The 25,151-nt window shown below is 35.4% G+C and overlaps 1 protein-coding gene, 2 long non-coding RNA genes and 1 pseudogene across 4 annotated transcripts; all 4 read left to right on the top strand.

Moving 5' to 3' along the window:
- The first annotated feature begins 5,281 nt into the window (after positions 1–5,281).
- Positions 5,282–11,811, top strand: LOC126631461 (MADS-box protein SVP-like; annotated as a pseudogene).
- LOC126631977 (uncharacterized) lies at positions 7,624–8,151 on the top strand. Its single transcript, XR_007626529.1, has 2 exons — positions 7,624–7,776; positions 7,904–8,151. It is a non-coding gene; the product is annotated as an uncharacterized LOC126631977 (long non-coding RNA).
- Positions 11,812–12,273: 462 nt separating the features above from the next.
- On the top strand, positions 12,274–13,640 carry LOC126631974 (uncharacterized). Its single transcript, XR_007626525.1, has 3 exons — positions 12,274–12,486; positions 13,215–13,333; positions 13,412–13,640. It is a non-coding gene; the product is annotated as an uncharacterized LOC126631974 (long non-coding RNA).
- A 923-nt stretch (positions 13,641–14,563) lies between these two features.
- Positions 14,564–24,653, top strand: LOC126631970 (MADS-box protein AGL24-like). 2 transcript variants are annotated; one of them, XM_050302185.1, is made up of 9 exons: positions 14,564–15,078; positions 15,344–15,546; positions 21,194–21,272; positions 21,671–21,732; positions 21,833–21,932; positions 22,613–22,654; positions 22,819–22,860; positions 23,020–23,198; positions 24,379–24,653. In XM_050302185.1, exons 2-9 carry the CDS (start codon positions 15,356–15,358, stop codon positions 24,386–24,388), a joined length of 705 nt encoding a protein of 234 aa, XP_050158142.1. In that variant the 5' UTR covers positions 14,564–15,078; positions 15,344–15,355; the 3' UTR covers positions 24,389–24,653. The 2 variants fall into 2 exon arrangements, with proteins under 2 accessions (XP_050158142.1, XP_050158141.1); XM_050302184.1 differs by having other exon boundaries at positions 14,566–15,037.
- Positions 24,654–25,151: the final 498 nt, after the last annotated feature.

Raw genomic sequence — 25,151 nt, 5'->3', positions numbered from 1 at the left:
GAAAATTTACTCCCTCAGCGTCCTGCTTGGTGAAGCCGACGATTGGTCTATGTACAGTATCTACGGCTTTAACCTATAAAACCTATCTCGCCTGCTGGATCTTCGTCTTCTTGGAGTGGCCCCCAGATGCTCGGATTTGGCAAAGATGTCATTGATTTGGATCGTCTTGGTTTGGGGTTCGGCATCGGCGTCTACTTCTTGCCTTGGCCGAGCAGCTGGCTTGTTCACATACTGGTCGTATTTGCCTTATTTCACAAGCTTTTCAAGGTACTTCATCCATATGATGCAGTTGTTGGTTGCGTGCCTCGGATCTCTTTGGAATGCGCAATATTGTTCTTAAGGTGACAAAGGACTTGGTTGATCAGGATTGAGAACTTGGTGTACGTCTTAGGCGTTGAGCCTCCATTTGCTAAGGATTGGTCTCTGCGTCTACTTTTTGGCTTGTTTTTGTTATTGAGTGGTTCTACATCTTTGCATGGCTACTTATACTGCTTCTATGAGCAATTGGCCTCATCCCAGAGGGAGTGCTTTTATGCCAAAGCATAAGAATCTGCCAGGGTCAAGTTCTTGCCCACGATTAGTTCTTCGAAAAGATGGCTTACTTTATATGCTACAAGGAAAGACTTTGGAAATGGAGTGGCTATGGTATTTGATGAAGTGCAAAGTGATAAAAGTGACTTGTCAGCATTATGACACATAAGGTTGGGACATGTAGGAGAAAAATCATTGCAAGGATTGATCAAGCAAGGGTGTTTAAAATGAGCAAAAACTGGAAAGATGGAGTTCTATGAGCACTGTGTTCTTGGCAAACAAACAAAGGTGAAATTTGGCTTAGCTGTTAATCAAACGAAATGGATTTTGGTCTATGTTCACTCTGATGTTGGGGGCCTGCAAAGAATGCTTGTTTAGGTGGAAAAAGATAGTTTGTATCTTTTATTGATGTCTACTCTCGCATATTATATATATATATATATATATATATATATATATGATGAAACGAAAGGACGAGGTTCTTGACATCTTCCTGGAATGGAAGAACATGGTGGAAAAAAAGAATGGAAAGAAGATTAAGATACTAAGAAGTGACAATAAAGGGGAATATACCTATGATCATTTCTTCAATTTGTGTAAAAAGGAAGGGATTACTCGGCATTTCAGTGTTAGACATACCCCATAACATAATGGGATTGCAGAGAGGCTAAATAGGACCTTGCTCGAGAAAGTTTGTTGCATGCTATCTCAAGCTAAGCTGCTAGAGAGATTTTGGGCAAAAGCTTTGAGATATGCATGTCATGTGCTTAATCGACTACCATCAACAACATTGGAGGGTAGAACACCCATTGAAGTGTGGTCCGGAGAACCAGCTCAAGACTACAATAAGCTACGAGTGTTTGGATACAATGCCTACTTTCATGTAAAGGAAAACAAACTGGATCCATGAGCCAAGAAAGTTGTCTTTATAGGATTCAATAGTGGTATGAAACGCTTCAGACTTTGGTGTCCTAAGTTGAACAAGATTATAGTAAGTAGAGATGTGACATTCGATGAAAGTCACATGAAATTGAAGGAAGATGTTCAGATGGTGGAGCTTGGGGAACAAGTAATTGTGAATTCATAACCAAGTAAGGAAGTTGTGGAAGAAGAAAGACAAGGTGATCAACTTGAACATGAAGAGAATGATCACGAAGAAGAAACACCATCATAAGAACTAAAGATTCATGATGATTACATAGCCAAAAGGAATGGAAAAAGAGACATATCCCTACTTGTCAGATATAAAGATTGCATGGCCTGCACGGTATATGCATTGCCAATAATTGAGGTTGAAATTCCTACTAATTTTGAAGAAGCAGTAAATAGTGAAGAATTGAGTAAATGGAATGATGCAATGGACGATGAAATGCTCTCCATTTACGAGAATAAGACTTGGGAATTGGTGAAGTTGCCTAAAGGAAGGAAAGCAATTGGCTGCAAATGGGTTTATGTAAAAAAAGATGGAGTGGATGACAAGAGCTTGGTAAGATTTAAAGCTAGGCTAGTGGCTAAAGGATATGCTCAGAATGAGAGAATATATTACAATGACATTTTTTATCCTATGGTTAAGCACTCCTCCTTTCGAATATTGCTTGCCCTAGTTGCATAATTCAATCTTGAATTGGTACTACTAGACGTGAAGACTGAATTCCTTCACGGTAATTTGGATAAAGAGATTTATATGAGATAACCCGAGGGGTATCAAATGAAAGGCAAAAAAAAGATTGGTTTGTAAGCTCAAAAAATATCTTTATGGTTTGAAGCAGTCGCCCAGGCAGTGGTATTTAAGATTTGACAAGTTTATGAAGGGTCAAGACTATACAAGAAGTCATTATGATCACTGTGTTTATCACAAGAAGTTGAAAGATGGTTCGTTCATATACTTGTTAATCTATATGGACGACATGCTCATAGCCTCAAGCAATATTTCAGAGATAGAAAAGTTGAATGAGCAAATGAGAAGGGAGTTCGAAATGAAGGATCTCGGTGAAGCTAAGAAAATATTGGGAATGGAGATCACAAGGGATAGACAAAAAGGCTTGGTGTGTTTGTCTCAGAAGCAATAACTTGAGAAGTTATTACAAAAGTTTGGAGTAACAAAAGACATTAAGCCTGTAAGAACTCCATTAGGTGCTCACTTCAAGTTGAGCAATCAACAATGTCCCAAAACTGATGAAGAAAATATGAAGATGGATGGTATTACATATGCTAATTTGGTTGGAGAATTAATGTATGCTACGGTGTGTACTCGTCCTGATATAGCACAAGCAGCTAGAATTGTTAGTAGATTCATGCATAATCCTGAAAGAGAGCATTGGAATGCTGCTAAGTGGACATTAAGGTATTTACATGGAACAAGGGACAAAAGTATTTGTTTTGAAAGATGTGATGAAGGAATTGATAAGTTCTCAGCTGGATATGTGGACTCAAACTTTGCTGGAGACTTAGACAAGAGAAGATCGATGACTAGGTATGTGTTTACAACGACAAATGATCCTATATGCTAGAGATCAATACTACAACCAACGGTGGCACTATCAACCACAAAAGCAGAATACATGGCGATCGCTCAAGCTATCAAATAAGCAATGTGGACTCTGGGGTTGTTAGGAGATTTAGGTGTAGAACAACACAAGTTGGATGTATATTGTGATAGCCAAAGTGCCATTTATTTGGCCAGATATCAGGTACATCATGCTAGGACTAAGCACATTGATGTACGATATCATTTTGTGAGAGAAGTGGTAACTGAATGTGAGATTTGTCTAAAAAAGGTTGTTACAGAAGATAATACAGCTGACATGTTGACAAAGGTGGTTAATGCAGCTAAGTTCAAGCATTGCTTGGATTTGGTGCAGTTGAAGCAAGTTTGATCTTGCGATATGGTGGAGCAAAGAAAGTTGTTTGATGCCTCGTTATGGATTTCATGCCAAGGTGGAGATTGTTGGATTTAGCATTAAATCAACATGCCTAAACTAAAACAAGAATCAAACAAGGATTAGGATATCTTGGACGCAAGATATTTGGATTTGTGTTTCCTAGTTGGTTTGGGATTTGGTTTTAGTATAGGATTTGGTTTCCTATATTCTAGGGACTTTGTGTAAATGTATGACATCTATTAGTATAAATAGATGGATGCGAGATAGAGTTTTGTGTGTGAAAGTTGTGAGAGGCATAAGTTTGTATACTTGCGATCACTTTTGTTTGTGAGTTCTCTTGTATTTGTTGGTAATCAACAAAGCTTCTGTAGTTAGAGAGGTACTCATATATTGGAGGAACTTTGAAATCATTGTGTTTTGTTTATTTCTTGATTGATTTTTGGTTTAGTTTATAACAAAGTCTGTGGTAGAATCCAATGTTTATAAACATGTATTGGTCCTATCCAGACTTGCAAGTTGCAAACTCTTGTACTAGAGATTTGATGTGGACGAGGAGCATGATGCACAAGAACTGAACTTCGATGCAGAGAATTCTTAATTAGATTCATTTTACCAAATAAAAAAGAGTAGAAGGTCACTCGAGCAAAATAAAGACAAAGCCAAGTGTCGCATCACATTATAACTTCACCCAGTTACACAAGAACGCATGAGCTGTACTGAACACCATCGTCCACATAAAAGGAAAAAAAAAACAAGAAGGATGCTAGCACCAATTGCTTGAAGGGAATATTTTTGCTTCCCAGAGGTGCAAATCAACTCACTGAATTGTTAAAGATATCTATTAAGATCCATTTAATTTAATATTTTTATAATATATAGAGGTGTGATTAGTAGTGATGGTGATGATATAATATATTCTCTTGCTACAACAATCGAGAAATTTTTCACATTTCTGTGTTCAAAGGAATGCTTAATCTTTCTGCAATCGTCTAGAATTCATGAAAAAAATGACTTTATCCACTTATCCAGTTTGCGTTTTACTCCGGCTTTCTTGTCTAACTACTAAGCTTTCCAGGTTCGCTACTCTAGTTGAACTCGGGTTTTCCAACAAAGTCTTTCTTAATTGGCCCTTACCTGCCATGCCCGTACTATTACTAGATTGAGCTACTGAACCGAACTAAGACTTGTTCCATTATAAATTTATCCTAAATTGAAAGCAATGCGGATTAGCACAGAAAGCCTGGCAGAAAGTATTTTACTTATAATATGTTCTCTTGCTACAACAATTGAGAAACTTTTCAACGTTGCTAGAACACAGGACAGAACAACACATGTCATATATAATAAGAGAGACTTGAAAAAACGTACAGCCTTGTACACACACCGAAAAATCTGTCCTCAGTCGCTGCTTGCGTAATTGACTGTCTTCTATGGATTTTATAACTAACAAATGTACAGCCATCTGTTTCTACTTATTTACTCCCTTGACATTCTTTGAATTTGCCTCCCCAGGCGCTCACCCCTTTCGTATCCTCTATCTCCCTTCTTTGCCTTTTTCTTAACCCTGAAGGAAAAACCATTTCTGTAATTCGAACAAACAAATCATTCACGGCTAGAAATTGACACGTGTCCTTATTTTAACACTAGTGAGTTAAAATGAAAGTGCTGCAGCAGCAGGTGATACAGAAAGGCCATGGCAAAAGAGTAAATAACATAGAAAACGCATGGCAAAGGGGCAGCTGCGTGTCAACTGCACAGCCAGCGGCTGAGGAAGAATAAAACCGATAATCTCTTAGATCGGTGATCGGTCCACATATAAACTAAACGGTGGTGATCGGTCCCCTGCTGATCTGCGTTCCAGGTTTTATTACCTTAATTTCCAAAAAAAATATCCACAAAAATAGAAAAAAGCACAATGGGAAATTTCCATAAATGGGAAAGAAACTTCGCTGCCTTTCCTTTCCTGAACAAACCAGCTGCGCCCAACTCTCTCTTTCCTCTCTCCCTCTCCCCTTCTCTTTCCAAAATTGCTGGCTTCCACTGCTCTGCAAATTTCCTGGTCGGACCAAAACTTCAGACCTGAAACCACCCCAACGAAGGTAAACAAAAAAACAGAGGAAAATCAAGTAACTAATTTCTTTATGGTTTTCCTTTTTTCTTCATCTTCAATTTATGGTAACTACGAAATATTGGACAGTTGATTGTGGCTGGTTGGTTGATCTGGGTTTTGTTTTACTTATTTAGATTTGAAACGCTAGGGTTTGTGGTCAATAATCCTTAAAATTATCAGAAACCCAGAAAATATAAGGTAGTTTTGGAGTTTGTGGACATTTATATATATGTGGAAATTCGAAGTGGTTGGTTTATTTTATTTTACTTGAATTATTGTTTCTGAAGGGGGTAGGAAGAATTGGAGAAAATGATGAGGGAGAAGATCAAGATCAGGAAGATCGACTGCTTGCCGGCAAGGCAGGTGACCTTCTCAAAGAGGAGAAGAGGGATTTTCAAGAAAGCTGGAGAGCTGTCGATTCTGTGTGAATCTGAAGTTGCTGTTATCATCTTTTCTCAAACTGGCAAGCTCTTTGATTTCTCAAGCTCCAGGTACCAACCCTGTACAACATCCCACCGCCTTATAAATTCTTTCGAATTTTCCCAACTTGAACAAATATAACCAAGTACATGACTTGATAACTTCTCTTTCTGAGAGAGAGAGAGACAGAGAGATTCAGTCATTTGGATCAAAAAGTTATATATTCCCAAATGACCAGAGAGTGCTAACTGGCTAGATAGATAATCTGTGCATGTACACAAAGACAAACTAGATAAGGCAGAGAAGAAAGGCTATAGAATCCAAAGGCTAGAGAATTCAAAAGCTCACAGAGAGAGAGAGAGAGAGAGTTTTAACTAGATAAGGTACTATGAATGCTATCTAGAATATCTAGTTCAGGAAAGTGAGGTTTGCTTTTGATTGAGACAGCTTCTAGCTAGGTGTCCTAGTTTGAGAAATTAACATTTTATTACTTTTACATGCTTTCAATCTGTGAAGTGGTGGCGATTTTTTACGTGATGCTTATCTCTTTGCTTTTCATGCTACATACAATCGTGTCCGCCATGCAGAAGTCTATATGTATAAGAGCCACTGGTCTAGTGAATTATATAATCTTATTACTATTTTACAGATTCATAGTTTATCTTGCCGCTTTGATCTGATGATATTCCCCACCTATCACAAATTGGTTGTAGATAACAATAAATAAATTAATAGTTGGGGTTTATTATTTTCTTAGACCGTCATTCTCACTAGAATTCAGATAATCAATTTGAAATAAATAATCTGATAACATAAAATGATAGATGAAATACTTTGGCTAGTAAAAGAGTGACTTACTCTCTATGTACCATATATATACACGCATGACAACTTCAACACACGATGTCAGGCTATGTTCCAAAAGTTGTCCTTCTCCCCACCTAAAACTAAAATACCTGTAAATGATTACAGTGAATTTGCTAAAGACTTAAAATACGAAAATTCAATTATATATGCATTGGATTTTCTTACTAGGAAGAAAGTGATGTGATGAAAACTTGGGAATTCATCATAGAAGCCTTGAAGATCCTTTGAGAAGGAATATGTATGCCTGCGTCAAGTAGGGCAATCGGTGGTGCAGCTATGGCCATATATAACCTGTTTTTTCACATGCATGCATGAAATAATGAACTAACTTGAATAGTTGCAAAGATTAAAACCTTCTTCCATAAATATTGTGCATGAGAGGAAGGGTGAGATTAATATCTTTGACATGTAATTGTGGAATAAGAATTTAGATAAAGTTGTGCTTTTGTTTTAGTAAAGAAAAAAAAAAAAGACGCTCCACATAGTAAGTGATGATGTCATTTTTATTAATAAAAAGGGAAATATCACTTTTAAAGTGGTTTCTTTAACGTGAAATGTGTTATATAGGATTACTTTATCAATCTGACATCTCAAATCAGCACGCATAGAAATATGCCCTTATTGTAGGATGATGTTTTTTAACTTGTCTACTGTGTCATAAAAAGCTTCTACGAATTTACTAGATAGTGTGTAACTATTTTGTCATCTAGATATTCCTATTGTTACTATTCGATATTCTCTTTCTATACCATTCTGAACCAAATATATCGATAAGGAATTGTCGAGTGGATTAGGGCTGATATACTCCCACATATAGAGGGGTTTTTTACGCGACCAAAGTCTCCACACCGTAGGCAATTCGAGCTGACCTCATTGCTTTGGTTGACTATGATGAACTACTGGAAGAGGGACATCATATCCAGGTCGACTTGACTAAGATGTGGTCATCAGCACTTGATAACCATGGTGAGTTGGCCTCATTCCCTTTGTTGATAGCCATAAGATGTATAAAGAATTCAATATTTAGTGGAAACAAGTACTGTTTTACACACCTTAAATGAGAACTTTTCAACCTCCATATATTTGGTGACAGAACGAGAGGAGAGGATTCTAGTGCTGCAAGCATTCTAGCATCAAGCGTCTTCTATCATGTTCCTTCAAGTAGGCATGGAGAAGGACTTCTACTCCCAGCTGGTAGAATTCCTATCTCGGCTATTGCAAGCTTCCCATCAAGCCATATCAATTCCACTCTTGAAATTCCCATCATTCCTGTCAACTATTAACTACAAAAAATTTCGCCATAAGTACAACATAAATTAGTATCCGAGTATCTAAAATAAATCATATTATTATGTTCGTTGTGTGTGATGTTTATGCAATTTGTAGATCGCTCATAATAACTTCTTCTAAAGGATAAAAATTAGGTTTATTTACAACTAAACTCTAGGACTCAATTTTGATTTCACTTTGCCTCCTATAACTCAAAATCACAATTTTACTCCATGAAACTCAAAATTCTTTCCACTTTGACTTGTGGACTATTGCATCTCTCTGAAACTTAAAAGTCGCATCCCTGAAACATGTGGAACCCACCACCCAATAAGACTGTCAACGTGTTAATGAATTTGATTATAAATCTTCATATGGTAACATTCAATAATAAAAAAAATATTAAAATCAAGTTTTATAGAGTGAAATGAGGAAATTAACAGAAAGTATTATAAATCTTCACCATGCGTTAACATCTCACATAACAAAATTAAGGCAATCTGGAGCGAATTTGAGTTTTATACAGTAAAATGAATACTTTTGAGTCAATGGGCAAAATGGGATCAAATCGAATATCTTCGAATATCCCACTCCTACTTTACCTCAAATATCCTCATTCCTAATCATGTCCATTTTTTTTTTCACACACATCCAACAAAGCATTCTCATCTTTACTATTCATTTTTTGCACTTGTTGATGCTTGACCGTCCAACATTTTGTGTCGTAAAGCATTGTTGGTTTTATTGCCGTCCTATAAAATTGTCTCTTAAGCTTTAGTGGCATACGAGGTCGAACCACACACAACATAGACCCATGGATCCATACATATCGATAAAAATAAAATCAATAGAAAAGAAAGAATTGGAATTGATGTACTCTCACTTCCTCCATCCAGCTTGCAGTTATGGTTGAGATCTCCATTCAATTCTCCGTTCTTTTGCAAGGTAGATCCAAGATAAAGAAACTCTTTGGTACTTACTAATATCCAGTCCTCACTCCTATCTCATTTCGACTCCATTTCCCATTGAACATGCACTCAATATATTATGTTTGACCTACTTAGGCGAATTCCTTTAGATTCCAAACACTTCATTGTCAAAGGTCAAGCTTCGCATTTACTCATTTATGCATTTATCTATCAGCACGACATCATTTGCAAAAAGCATACACTGGGTGATATCATCTTAAATGTGTCCAGTTAACTTATCCATTGCCAATGCACAAAGGTAAAAACTTAAATGCTGAGTTTTGGTGTAATCATATGGTAATGGGAAAGCTTTGAATTTGTTCTTCATGAGTTCTTGTTGCAATCTTTGCTCTATCATGCTTATTCTTGAATGCTTGGATACATGATACTCATACTCCTTTCTTCTTTAGAATGTTTCAAACTCTCTTGGTACCCTATTATATGCTTTTTTCACATCTATAAAGACCATGTGCAATTCTCTTGCACATCTCTGCATCATTCCATTGATCTCTATAAGAATAAATTACTTTTGTAGTCAAGTGCTCTAGTATAAACTCGAATTAATTGTGTAAGACTCATGTCTCTTCCCTTGGTTATACTTAATTACTCTCTTCCAAAACTTTATTGTATGACTTATTAACTTAATACGCTTAATAGTACATGCAATTCTGTATGTCGCCCTTATTCTTATATTGTTTTGCTAACTATGGTAGCAAAGCATTGACAAATTCAGGATTGGTAATCAAGCCACCCACCAAAATGTGGACGTAGCGAATATAACAATTAAAGCATATTTGCAATGATGTCCGACTTGATGTGAGAGGAACTGACTTGGACTTTTTAGGCCCATTTTGCTTAGTTAACTTGATAGCCCCAACGTTGGTTTTGCCTTTTTGTTGTGTGTATCCTCTGTTGGTGATCTTAGTATCTCATATGTAATATTCCGACTGAACATTTTGATCCGGGTAACGAGATCAAGCAATAAAGCCTCCAGAAAGATTTGCCTTAATGTTTTGACCTTTTGGCTGGTTGGATTGCAACAGAACCAAATATCTCCAAAGTGATATTGTTGTGGATGGTTAATCTTGATGAATTATCTCCAAATCTGTATTAATTTGTTGTAATTTTGTTTTCTTGTTGGTAAATTAGTTCTGCAGCATTTAACTGTGCATGTTTTTGTTATATTCCGAGCGCAATGGCGTTCTAGGATTCATATAGCCGACCCCACTTAGTGGGAAAAGGGTTTGTTGTTGTTGTTGTTGTGGGGTATTTTATCCTAGTTTGCATGCATGTTCAAAGTGGTTGATTTCAGTCACAGTTTTTATATTATTTTTGTAAATGAAAAATTGAACCAGAAAAGAACAGAGTAATAACAATCTCATACAAAACCACGTACAACATGCGAGTACTAACTTTTGGGATTATTGCAGAAGTGTTTGCAAGCACTAACTAATTCTCTCTGTTATTTTTGTTGAATATTATTATTATATATGTGTCATAATTTATAAATAATAATGAAACGTGCTAATTATATTTTATCCTTTTATGTTGTGAAGTACCAAGGATGTGATTGCAAGGTACAAAAACAAATCACATACTTCTGGGGAAAAATCAGATCAACCCACGTTTGATCAACTGCAGGTAATTCAGTTGAATATTGGTTTTCCTTTTTCCCGTCCTAATTGCTCTTTAATTTTCCAATTTTAGTGGTATAACAATTAACTGTGTCAAGTGAATGTAACACATTCTGTGATCTACACTCGGAGCTATGGAATGTAATTTTACGGCATTTCATTTCTTTAACATAAATAAAAAGGTAAATTACATTTTGCATAGTTTGAGTCCCATAACAAACTCATAACTTGTTTTTTGAACATTGCTATTTCATACATCAACTTACGATTTCGTTGAAATATCATACATTCGTTAGTCAGTCCGTTAATTTAATGTTAAATGATGATGTGTCAAATGTGGGTCCCACATTTTTTATAATGTGATGTCAAATTTGTGCCACATGGACAAACAACTAATTGAAATTATATAAACTATAAAAATAAAATAAATATTTAATAATTAAATTCAAAAAATAGTTTGAGGCATCAGCCCACTGAGGCTGTAAGCAGATGGAGCCCAAAATCAGACGACCCTCTGCTCAGTCTAGAATCATAGTTGTATCCAATTTTAATTGTTTGTTTGTCCACGTGGCACAAATTTGAATCAAAATGTGGGACGCGTAGTTGTCACATTATCATGGTTGGCCTTTTGGGCTAAATATGTGCAAGTACGTGTGGTTAAGTAATAACTCCAAGTTATAGCTTTAACTTCCATTGAAGATAAGACCCGCAAGCTTAGGTAATTATAATTTATCAATTTGCTTGTAAGATGTATGGTGGTTAATTAAGCTGGTATGATCGTTTGACGAGAGTCTGCTGAAATTGGTTTGGCATGCAAAAGGCAGATGAAAGGTGAGGAACGTCAAGACTTGGGTCTGGATGAACTGCAAAAGTTAGAAAAATAGGTGGAAGCAAGCCTTGGCTGTGTGATTGAAACTAAGGTATGTTCTAGCTAGCTAATTTATACTGTTACAAGTGAATACAGGCGACCATGGCTTCTAAAATCTAGGTATCCTTCGGATAGAGGAACACATTTTTGAGTCTTAGTACGTACTATTGTGCAATGATCCGGATGATCTATTGCTTAATTAGTCTTTGTTCAAATATCATTCTTGCAGAATAAGACAAATGTCTTAATAACTTTCAAATAGAGAATTTGTTATTAGCTCCATAAAAGTAATATTGCACTTCTTCCTCTAAATTCATATTTTTCACTCTGCATGAGTGAACAATGGCTGGGTTTAATCAAACAAATAGATCAACACGTTAAGCCTTTGGTCAATTTGAATGAAGACTTTACCTTTTTTTTGGGCGGTTGTAAAGAATGTAAACTTTGACCCAAGTATATATACTTTAATTAGGTTATTTTACGAAATACATAATGTTACTCTTACCACATTTTTTATATCGTACCACATCTGGGGCCTTACGTCTATTAGAAATGTTGTACAAATGTGGTATGAAAAATATAGTTAGAATAACATTTTTGTTTTGGATTATATATCTCTATACAACATCTAATTCCAAATTTTCCATTTTTCAGGAAAAAAGAAGAAGATTACGAGTGAGATTATGGCACTTGAGAAAAAGGTTTGTAGTTAAATAGATGATTGTTGTCTCTGTGTTTATATATAAAATAGAGTTTCCAGAAAGAAAATAATTATCACTAATGAACTTTTGCTTTGTTGTCCTCTGCATGCACTGATTATACATGGAAGGAGCTGAGGCTGCTAGAAGCTAACAAGGGATATTCTGCTGTCCTTGCGGAGCTTTTGCTCACGTATCATGGGTGGTTCTCTCAAGCTGATTCATTTCAGCATGATCAGGTCGAATATTACACATTACCAGTTTAAAGCACTTAAATTTTCTTTTCTTTTAAGGGAAAAAAAGCCATTAGGGAAGGTCTTAATAAAAGCTTGGGTTGAACGTAGTCCATCTCCTTCGTGGCGAGCTCTAGCTCGTGTTCAAATATAAAACTGGGATTGCCACGCCTTCTTTGACCTTGAGTTTTGATATAGGTTTACCTGTTTTTTTATTTTTAGCCCGTGATTACTAAAAAAGAGAATTAATATTTGATGAAACCAACTAGTTTGTACCAAATTAAAGAAAACCCGACTGTTGTGAATTTTTTATTGTACGTCCATAGATTAGCTCAAGTGCTCATCTGGGTTTTGTTCAGAATTTTTTCATGTACCTAATGTTTCTTTGGGCCGTTTGGTTCGTTTGGTCACCCGAAAGAAAAATCTGGAGTGGACTAGTGGAGGATAGCACATATGTGTTATCCAGAGAAACTAATTTTTTTTTTAAATTTATTACTTTTCTACAAATATTATCTGAATCGTCTAACCTAGCTACTGGATTAGTGTCTAACATTAATCATACGATAAATTCTTCATTAATTGCACTACCTATGCATATTAATTTTATTAACTGTGAATCAATTGCATGATTTCATGTTTTATTTGTACTGCCTATGCATATTTATATTTATTTTATTAAATGTGAATCACTTGCATGATTTCATGTTAAGTTGTCAACTAATAGATTGTTACAGTGACGATTACCGGCCGTTATTCAACCGAAAATATGGGATTCCACTATCTCAATACTACAGCATACGGCATATAAAATCACTTGCATGATTTCGTACGAGATCGCAAATTCATGATGTTGGTAAGTATAACTGTACGGCCAGGATGCTACAACATTTTCAATGAAATTGCTAATCAATTTTGTATTCTCTATTTTCAGGCTTCCTTAGTTTTCCTAGTTAAGAAGTTGACCAAGATGGAGAGCACACTTCCTTAAAATTAGCAAATGAAGTCGAGTTATTGGAGGACATATCCGGGGAAGTGCCATTTTGTGTTATATTTGTGTTCCATGCAGCATGGCAATAGATTAATTCTTTAGTCTGCATTTGTAAATTTTGTGATATGTTATTAATAAGAAATAAGCACGTTAATTAATAATTAAATAATAATTGAATCATCACTAATAAAGTCATATGATTGAAACAAAAATCATATGATTTATAAAATATAATTTGTAAAATATGACTTAAATGGATGTTGTTTATAACATTATTACCTGTAGACTAAATTTAGTATCCTTAGTATTATTCTTTCTATAATTCAGATATGGTACACATTAAATTTAAGGGAACTTTAATGAAAAGCTTTCGGTATTATTTACTCTAACAAAAAATTACATTTTTACATTAAAAAATCAAACTTGATATTATTCATTTTATTATTTGTTTTATTCTTATTGTTAAAACTCAAAACTTTCAAATCGTTATAATTAGTTTTCTTAAATTCAAAGCTTTGAATTGACACGTGTTGCTCTGTTATAATTGTGCATTCGCTCGGTTTTCCAATTAAATATCCCTGCTTTTCCTATTATGCACATACTGCCATGCACTCTCTCTCTACCATATTTCATTTGGCATTTTCTGTCCTTTTTGTCGGCAATGCCCGTCTTCTCCAGCCGCCGTCTGTCTGACAAACCGTAAATCAAATCTGTTGGGTACAGGAGAAGGAGCCTTCCAGGAGTTAGGCGGGATCTATACCGGTGGATTGGCAACAGGTACTCTTTGATCTGTTAGTGGTGCCGCGGCTCAGCGAACTTACATCTTCTGCAGAGCCATGAAAATAATTTTGGTTTTTTTACAGATCTCAACAAACCACCGCCACAGAAAAAAAATGAAGATTCAGTCACATGAAGAGATTGCAGAGAAGAGGAGAGGGAGATATAGAACCACTGACCATAATTTATTTAAATTAAGAAAATCATATGAAGATATTGCTCTACAGAGAAGACGAGAGGGGCGGGATGGCATTAGGGGAAGAGGGTTTGGAGAATGCGGCTACTGAAACTCGGGGGGTGGGGTTTGGGGAGTTTGGTTTCACAAGTGGGAGTGAGTATTGCCAGCAAGTGTTGCAGCGATCGCTGCTACCGCTGCTGTTTGGGATAAAGAAGTGAGATAGACGAAGTGGGTGAGGAAAATCAACGGTGTGGTACGTAAAAAGAATTAAACGGAGAATCCCCAGCCTTACTGTCGTCCAGTCCACATATTATAGACGGTCGTGATCGCATTCATCACTCATCACGCCAACTGATTTGCGTTCCGCGTTTCTAATCTTATTTTCCCAAAAAATATCTAAAAAAAGAAAAAGGCACAAACAGTGATAACCAAAGGAAAATTTGTCCTATTTTTCCATAATTAGGAAACTTAATTTAGCAACCTTTCCTTTCTTGAACTGCCGGCAGCACCCCAACTCTCTCTCCTCTCTCTTCTTCTCTTTCCAGAATTGCTGGCTTTTCTTTTGCTGTTCTGCAAATTTCCCAAAACTTCAGACCTGAAACCCCCCAACGAAGGTAAACAAATAACAACGGAAAACCCAGTGTAATTAATTTATGTATGGTCTTCCTCCTCCTCCTCCTTCTTCTTCTTCTTCTTCTTCTTCTTCTACTGTAGGCTTGTTGGACAGTTGATTGTGGTGGGTTTTTCTGGGTTTTGTTTTTCTTATACAGATCTGAGATGCTAGGGTTTGAGGTCAATAATCTTTAAAATTATGAAAAAAAAACCCAGAAAATATATGCTAGTTTTTGAGTTTGTGGACGATTTTATATATGTGAAAAGTGGTTGGTTTATTTTATTTATTTGAATAAATTTTTTTGCAGGGGTAGGAAGAAATGCTGAAAAGGATGAAAGAGAAGATCAAGATCAGGAGGATCGACTACTTGCCGGCAAGGCAGGTGACCTTCTCAAAGAGGAGAAGAGGGATTTTCAAGAAAGCTGAAGAGCTGTCGATTCTGTGTGAATGTGAAGTTGGTGTTATCATCTTTTCTCAAACTGGCAAGCTCTTTGATTACTCAAGCTCCAGGTACCCATACTGTACAACATCCCACCGCCTTCTAAATTCTTTCGAATTTTCCTTACCCGAATAAATTAATATAACCAAGTACATGACCTGACTTCTCTCTCAGAGAGAGAGAGAGAGAGAGATTCAGCATTAGAATAAAAAAATTATATATGTATATATAAGGAGGAAAGTGCTAACTAGCTAGATAGATCATCCACGCATGTACACAAGCACACATAATCTATGGTGTCAGCTAGATAAGGCACAGAAGAAAGGCTAGAGAATCCAAAAACTTTCCCCCAGAGAGAGAGAGAGAGAGAGAGAGAGTTAACTAGCTAGTACGAGGATAACTATATAATTTCCAGTTCAGGAGGTGTACTTTTGATTGAGACAACTTCTAGCTAGGTGTCCAAGTTTGAGAATATTTTTCGTAGTTTTACATGCTTTCAATATGTGGAATTGTGGTGATTCTTTGTAAGTTACTTGCTGATCTCTTTGCTTTACATGCTAAATGCAATCGTGTCCGCCATGCAGAAATCTCTATATACAAAAGCCACTTGTCTAGTGAATTATGTAATCTTATTACTATTTTACAGTTTCATAGTTTATCTTGCCGCGTTAATCTGATTTCCCCCACCTATCACAAATTGGTAAGTTGGGGTTTATGAAATGAATAATATATGTATATATCCTTTTAAATGGGGTACACCGTTTCCCTTTCTAGATACACGGTATATTATTTCTTAGACCATCATTCGTACTAGAATTCAAATAATCAGTTATGAATAAATAATTTTACAATATAAAATGATTATAAAATACTCTAGCTAGTAAAAGAGTGTAACACTATCTACGTACAATATATATACATACCAATATGTATATGAATATGTATATCCATGTCAACTTCAACACATGATGTTGGGTTATGTTCCAAAAGTTGTCCTTCATCCTCCCCACCTAAACTACAATGACTGTTAATTTGTAAGGACTTAAAATACGAACATTCAAACATATATATATATATATATATATATATATATATATATGTGCGCGCGCGTGCTTTGGGTTTCTCTTACTAGGAATAAAGTAATATGATGAAAACTTGGGAATTCATCATAGAAACCTTGAAGACCTTTGAGAAGGAAATATGTATGCATGCGTGAAGTAGGGCAATGAGTGGTGCAGCTATTGGCCATATATAACCTGTTTTTTCATGTGCATGCATGAAACAATAAACGAACTTGAGTAGTTGCAAAGATTAAAACCTACTTCCATAAGTAATGTGCATGAGAGGAAGGGTGAGATTAATATGTAGAAATGTAATTGTGGAATAAGAATTTAGATAAAGTTTTGCTTTTGTTTTAGTTAAAAAAAAAACTCCCTCCACATAGTACGTGATGACAATATTAATAAAACTGAAATACCATTTCTAAAGTGGTTTTTTTAACCTGGAATGTATATACTATGTAGGATTTAGTATATCAATCTATCATTCCAAATCAACGTGCATAGAAAAGATACCCTTATTGTATGGTGTTGTCTTTTACGTCGTTTATTTTGTTGATGAAAATCTAAAACTAGCTTTTAAGACGTTATTTGGTAGAGAGTGAATAAGCTTTTTGTTATCTAGATCTTCCTATTTTTACTATGAGACACTTTATCTATTCCTTTTCCAAGTCGGATGCACCAATAATGAATAGTCGCGTGAATTTAGGGTTTAGTGACATCATCCATGTCAAATTGACTAAGCTGTGGTCATCACCACCTGCTAACCAAGGGGAGTTGACCTCAATCCCTTCGTTGATAGCCAGGCCACAGGAAGCAGGATACTGATTATCCATGTCGGCTTGGGCATTATCTATAGGGCACGTGTCGACCGCAAAGCCCCACACCCCATCACATTTTGAGATGCCAGATGTCCATCAGATATCATTAGATTTTGGTGCCTCGAGGCTGGAAACAGCTATTTTTGACCAGTAGTTTTTTTTACAAGTAATGCTATTCATATAATGTTTTTATGGACAAGGATTATCTGCCCTCCTAGTTGTGGTGCCCTTCTATGCCCTCCTATTTTGTGCGATCACGGTTAAGCCACGTTAATATTTTATATTTTTATTATTTTTTGTCTTATTATCTCATTAAAAAATTAATATAAAATGTTGACGTGGCTTAACCGTGACCGCACAAAATAGGAGGGCATGGAAGGGCACCATAACTAGGAGGGCAGACAATCCTTGTCCTGTTTTTATACCACATTTATATATCATCTTAGATGATATTTAATATGAACAGCCACATCATTTGAAAAATTTGCAAAACAGGAAATGAAGGAGAAAGACTTTTCATATACCACAATCATCATTTAATTAACTAGTTTTTCTTAATTATTAGTTTATTAAATGATGAATTCAATTTAAAAATCTGATTAATTCAAATGATGTGGCTGTCTACATCAAATGCCACCTAAGATGGTATGAAAATGTGATACAAAAACATAGTATGAATAACATTACTCTTTTTTTTATACTCTCCATCACCTGGATTGAGCCACCTGTCAACCAGCTGTGGGGTCTCTCATGGATGCATAAAGCAGCCACCTCCAAGCAAAAGATTAGGCTTACTTCCTCTGGAACCACTCTCCAGTTCTCTCACCTCTCCCATTCTTCTTGTAAAGGTCTCCTGAATCTAACAGATTTCATTTCGAAGTGGGATACACATGTCAAATAATTATTAAATACAGCACGAAGTGGATGCAGCCCATCTAAGGCGAACCACTCAAATCTCATTGCCTTGTGCATGACATGATCAGTTATTACCGTGCTAGAGCTCACCTCACCTCGGTCTACTACCATTATTCCTTTGATTTTGACCCAAAAATATGTGTTTACTTCCCAAAAGCACACCTCTCTAAACATTATCTAAAGCAACAAAGGAACAAATTGAAAATGCTTTTGTAAATTAAGAAAGAACAAAATGCTACTTTTGGAGCATGGAAGTCCAATCCATTACTTATAGCTTTCCTTTGATGGGCAAGAGAAAGAGATACTTTCTAGTGTATTTTTAAATAATTTATGATTCGTTCATAAGATATAAGAAGATTTTGATGCCTTTGAAAAATTTATAGCTTTCTCTTGATGAGTAAGAGAAAGACATATTTTCTAGTGTCTTTTTAAATAATTTATATCTTTCATTTATAAGATATAAGAAGATTCTGATACCCATTGAAAATAAGTAGTTTTCAATGCCTCTTCTTTCACTATAAAGAAGATAATTTTTCAACCTCTATATATTTGTTTTTTATTTTTATTTTTGCCAACATCTTGAATTTTGCATTGACATATGATCTTTTTAGTCAATACTTTCCTTAAAAAGATAGAAGAGCATGTGATCTAGCTTTCCCTTGATGGGTAAGAGAAAGATATTTTCTAGTGTCTTTTTAAATAATTTATATCTTTCATTCATAAGATATAAGAAAATTCCAATACCCACTGAAAACAAGTAGTTTCCAACACTTCTTCTTACTCATTATAAAGAAGATAAATTTTCAACCTTTATATATTTGTTTTTTGTTTTTTTAAATTTTGGCCAACATCTTGGATTTTGCATTGGCATGTGATCTCTTTTTAGCCAATACTTTCTTTAAAAAGATAGACGAGCATGTGATCATCTACAAGAGCGGGTCATAAAAAACAGAACAGCCGATCCCACTTAATAGATAAGGCTTTATTGTTGTTGTTGTTCTAGTGCCTCCTTTTGCTCACTAGAAATAAGACTGGTTCAACCTCTATATATTGGGCTTGTATTAACAAAACAAGAGGAGAGGATGTGGGTACTGCAAGCATTCTAGCATAAAGAATTTTCTACTACTTCCTTCAACGGTAGGTATGGAGGACTTCCTTCTAGCTACAAGAAATCTATCTTGGCTACAGCAAGCTTCCCAATAAGCCATCCACAAGTATGACTACAATATTTTCTGCCATAACCTCAGGTAAATATTTTCTGCAAGAAATTTATCTTGGCTACAGCAAGCTTCCCAATAAGCCATCCACAAGTATGACTACAATATTTTCTTCCATAACCTCAAGTTTTTAAGTTCTTTTTACTCTCTTTTGAAACCCATGCTCCATGGACAAAATTCGTCGACCACCGTAAAAGCTTTAGCCTTGATGCTAAATCCAAGTTTATAAGCCAACACCAACCACCAACTTATTTGCTAAACTTGGGGATTTTGGGATCCTACATCTCAAGCTCTCATGGAAAGTTTAGAATATTTTTTTTCATAGTTAAAAATCTTTCTTAAAGCCGTCGGATACACTTCATCACCACCGGAAGCATTTTAACCGAACATTTTTTTTTTGGCCCAAAATTTTAACATAACATCAAACCAAGCATTTTTGAGTTGCTATAATAATATCAAAGCATTCTTTATAGCTTACCTCTCATTCAAGATACTTTGGACATTGTTCTCGCAAACTCAAAATTGGGGGACACAAATTAGGTTTCATTCACCTCTTTTCAAGCCCAACTTCTGTCCAAATATATCAAACAAATAATCTATAATGCCCGTGTGTGTGATATGTTTATGCAATTTATAGACTACGAGCAATAACGTCGTCTAAAGCTGGATAAAACTTACTATTAAACATGAGACTGGATTGCCAATATTGCCCTAAATTATGGTCAAGTAAGTGCATGTTAAGTTTTGTATAGCTTATGGATAGTCCTTTAGGCTTTAGCACTAGTTTTGAGTGACTGATGAAATCTTGTCTTAACAAGTGTAGGGTTATGGAATTTAAGGATATTTGTCCAGGATCAAGGGGCTTGTTGACATGTAATAGAGGTAGCCTGCCTTCTGACATCTTGTATTCGATTGATTACGAAGCTAAATTAAGTCCTTAAGTACTATAGTAAAGAATATAAGCACCCCCAACCCCCAACACCCCACTTTCGGAGGAGGTTTCCAGTGTTCTGCAGAGTGATCTAGGTATCATTTGGTATGCAGACGAGACGGGACGGAACGGAATGGGACGAGACGGAACGGAACAGAGAGGGAACAAAGACGCCCTCGGATGGAAACAAGGAGGAAGAAGAAGGAGACGGAGAGGTTATAATTTTGTGTTCCATGGATGTGGAACGAATCGTTCCAGGAGGGTGAGACGGAAGGAAAATTTACCCAAAATTCGTCCCGTGGAATAGCTCGTTTCACCCGTTTTAGACGCACCAAAACGTGGGACGAAACGCCTTGTTCCACTCTGTTCCGTCCTGTCTCACGTACCAAACGGTACCTAAGGGACCTATCGTTGGAACCAAATGTGAAAGAGGGTTGACTTGGAAGGTGTACCTCAACATTCTTGCATCAGCAGATAGTGAGGACTTGACAATCGTGTGGAATCAATGATAGTATGATACAACAATAAGCCTCCTAATTAAGTCCTAAGATATACAAGACCAATAAAAGAGTACTATGTGCTTAGATTAATCTTCCAATTAATAAGGAAAAGTGTTTGCAAGTACTAATATTTATTGGGATTATTGCAAAAGTGTTTGCAAGAGCAACATGCAAGTACTATTGGTTTTTTGTTGGATATAATTTTATTTTTTTGTGAATAAGTTATAAGTAATAATGAAACATACTAATTATAGTTAATCCCCTTATGTTGTCAAGTACCAAGGATGTGATTGCAAGGTACAAATCACATACTGGTGGGGAAAAATCGGATCAAATCACGCTTCACCAACTGCAGGTAATTCAGTTCGATATTAGTTTTTTTTTCTTTTTTCTTTTTTTCCATCTTTGCTCTAAAATTTACATTTTTAATGGTACAACAATTAATTGTGTCAAGTGAATGTAATATATTCTGTGATCTGCACTTGGAGCATCGGAAAATATTTTTACAACATTACAAGTTAGACTTCTATATATGCATGCAGCAGGGTTGGCCTGTTACACTAAATACGTGTAAGTACTTGGGGTTGAGTAATGACTTAAGTTTTAGTTTTAACTTCCATTGAACATTCTAAGTTTTCATGTGATAGATTACATTTATTTTCTTTCTTGTTTTTCTTTTATAAGCTTTTTCACGTGAAAGAGTAGATTATCTAAATGATGATATAAATATATTTATATTTCCCATTTAATTAGTTGGAGAAAGAAAACACGATCAGGCTGAGTAAGGAACTTGAGGATAAGACCCGCAAGCTGAGGTAATTATAATTTATCGATTTGTTTGTAAGATATATGGTGGTTAATTAAGCTGGTATGATCGTTTGACGAGTCTACTGAAACTGGTTTGTCATGCAAAAGGCAGATGAAGGGTGAGGACCTTCAAGACTTGGATCTGGATCAACTGAACAAGTTAGAAAAATTGGTGCAAGCAAGCATTGGCCGTGTGATTAAAACTAAGGTATTACTTAAAACTGATGCTTAATACATATTATTGTGCAATGATCCGGAAGATTTATTACTTAATTAGTCATTGTTCAAATATTGTTCTTGGAAAGAAAAAGACAAATATCTTAATTTTGTTCAAATAAGAAATTTGTTATTAACACTCCATAAAATAATATTTCGCTTCCTCCTCTTAACTTTTTGTCCTATGCTTGAGTGAGCTATGATCGAGCTTAATCAAATAAATAGATCGACACATTGTGCCTCGTATACACCTTTTTTGATCATCATGTTTAATCAAAAGAGTAATACTAAGTAGACCGAATTTGTAATTGAATTTGCAAATTAAATGATGTGTCATCAATAAGAAATAAGCACTTTAATCAATACTTAAGTAATAATTCAATCATCAACTTTCAAGTGATTTAGTTTACAATATTTAATCTTCCTAACATTACCCTAATAAAAAAGTCAACAAGTTTCTAATCTGACTATTCTTTTGCAGGCGTATCTTTCAAATTTAGACTTTAGGTCAAATTGAATGTAGACTTGACCTTTTTTTTTCTTGGTTGTAAAGAATGTAGAATTGAACCATGTATTTGCCGTACTTTAATTAGGTTATTTTACTAAAGAAATATTTTGGATTATATGTGTATATATAGCAACATCTAATTCCAACTTTTCCGTTTATTCCAGGAAAAAAAGATTATGAGTGAGATTATGGCACGTGCGAATAAGGTTTGTAATTAAATAGATGATTGTTGTCTGTGTCTATTTATCGAATAGCCACAAATATATACAAATAGTCAAGAATTTCCCGAAAAGGAGAATAATAAACATTAATTAATTATTAATGAATTTTTGCTTTGTTGTCCTCTTCTATGCACTGATTATACATGCAGGGAGTTGAGCTTATAGAAGCTAACAACCAGCTAAAGCAGAGGGTAAGAAACTAACATCATCTATATTTTTCTTGTATTTTATTTTTATTTAATGAAAACAATAAATCTTTTTTAAAAAATTAAATTTGGGCGATCTTTTTCTTTGTTGTTAATTTAGTCTACAAAATTTAATCTTCTTAGCATTACTCTTTTGCATGGTAGATGGTGATGTTATCCGCTGGAGGAGATATCGGACCTGCGGCGATCATGGAGTTGGAAAACCTGAATAATGTTGGAGAAGAAGGCGTGACATCTGAATCAGCCACAAATGTCACCACCTGCTCCAGCAGTGCTTTTTCTCTCGAAGATGACTGCTCCGACATCTTGTCTCTCAAACTGGGGTGAGCCGCTTCCAATATATATGCTGTTTGCTGTTGGCGTTTGCTTTTGACTTTTGGCTTGTGCTTATTTGATGATACGACGAAGAATAAAGGTAGTAAAATACTAGGGAGCTGTGTAGATAAGGGATATTTTGTTGTCCACGCGGAGGGTTTGCTTGCTTATCATGGGTTGTTCTCTCAAGCTTATTCATCTCAGCATGATCAGGTCGAATTTTAAACATTACCAATTTAAAAAACTTTAGGCCTATTTGGTACTCTACTTGAATCCAACTTTTTAAACTCAAAAACAATTTTCAAGTTTTAGGTCTTAAAAACTTGTTTGGTAGAATTATTTTAAAAAACTGAACTCAAGACTAACTAAAAAATATAGTATATTCTCTAAAAACATAAAAAATGAGTTTTTAGAGTTTTTAAACTTAAACTTTGAGTTTTTTTTTTTTCTCTCCTCCCTTCTCACTCCAAACCTATCTCTCTGTTTTCTTCTTTCTCTCCTTTTTTTTTTTACCTTTTTCGTCTCTCCTCTAATCCGCTTTCTTCATTTTCTCGGTTCTTTCTCTCAACTCCTCTTCCTCTCTATCTCGTCCAATCCTCTCTCTTCTTTCTCTTTCCTTCAATCATCTCTTACTTTCTTTCCTCCTCTCTCCTCTTTCTCCCTCTCATGTGACCATCTCCTTTTAGATTTCTTTGTCTAGTTTAAGTCTTAAGATTTAAAAATTTTAAATCACAAACCAATCAAGTTTTTGAGTCTTAAAGAAAATTGTTTTCAAGAAATGTTCTTAAGAAATGTTTTAAGAAATGATAAAAAATTTCAAATAGGATACCAAACAGGCTCTTAATTTTCTTTTCTCTAGAGGAAAGCTTGGGTTGAACATAGTCCATCTCCTTCGTGGCGCAAGCTTGTTTTCAAAGGTAGCAATGGGGTTGCCATGCCTTATTAGCCGTTGAGTTTTGATGTAGGTTTTTTGTTTTGTTTTTAGCCTGTGATTAGCAAGTGCTCATCTGGGCTATGCTATTTTTTCCTTTCTCCTGTACCTCATGTTTCTTTGGGCCGTTTGGCTCCTTTCCTCAGCGTATCACGGATTCATGATGTTCGTTAAGTATAATTGTACCGCTACGATGCTTTTATTCTTCAACATCTTCAACGAAATTGCTAATCGGTTTTTGTATTCGGTATTTTCAGGCTTCCTTAGTTTCCCTGGTTAAGAAGTGGAGACAGATGGAGAGTTGCACTTCCTTATAATTTCTAAATAAAGTCGAGTTATTGTAAGATGCGAGTGATCTGTGTGTCTTAACTCGAAAACAAATTGGAAGACATCTCTGGGGCAGTACTGTGACTGTGTGTTATATGTAAAATTATATTTGTATTCCATGCAAAGCATGACTTTGATCTAGAATATAACTTGTATTGTATCCAAAAAGCTTTATACAAATGCAGGCCTATGAATTTGGTCTCTAGTTCAGGATTTGTTGGGGATGGCTCGCCAAAAGTTATGAGGTTTTGTAATTACGCTTAAATATTCATTTCTGCCTTAAAAGGGTGGGGACTTGGAGCCGAAAATCGAACCCCAAAAATTAAAAATTAAATAAAGTGGTCTTTTAATATGAGTCTAATTTTATGAGGCTGATTTGAAAGGAGTTCACTAGTGTTGCATCATCTTAGGTGGGGTCTACTAAGAGACTATATCTCCATGTCAATTATTTATGTTCATAAGTTTTACATGAATTTCCAGCATTTACCACTGTATAGTTTTTGAAATGAATTTGCTAAATTCCAACGATTTTGGGGCATTAGGTTTATACACGTTTCTCCAAACCCTTATCTCGTCGATTCCAATGATTTTGAAAAGAAAAAATCTTTCTAATTCCTGCGCTGTATAATTCATATTCGAATTATGAGATAGATATATATGATTCATGCAAACAATCAATGCATGCATGAGTTTGAGTTTTAAA

Source organism: Malus sylvestris, chromosome 8 (assembly GCF_916048215.2).
Source record: "Malus sylvestris chromosome 8, drMalSylv7.2, whole genome shotgun sequence".
In the NCBI taxonomy this organism is placed as follows: Eukaryota; Viridiplantae; Streptophyta; class Magnoliopsida; order Rosales; family Rosaceae; genus Malus; species Malus sylvestris.
The sequence above is the reverse complement of the archived record's forward strand: the minus strand, read 5'-3'. Positions and strand labels throughout refer to the sequence as shown.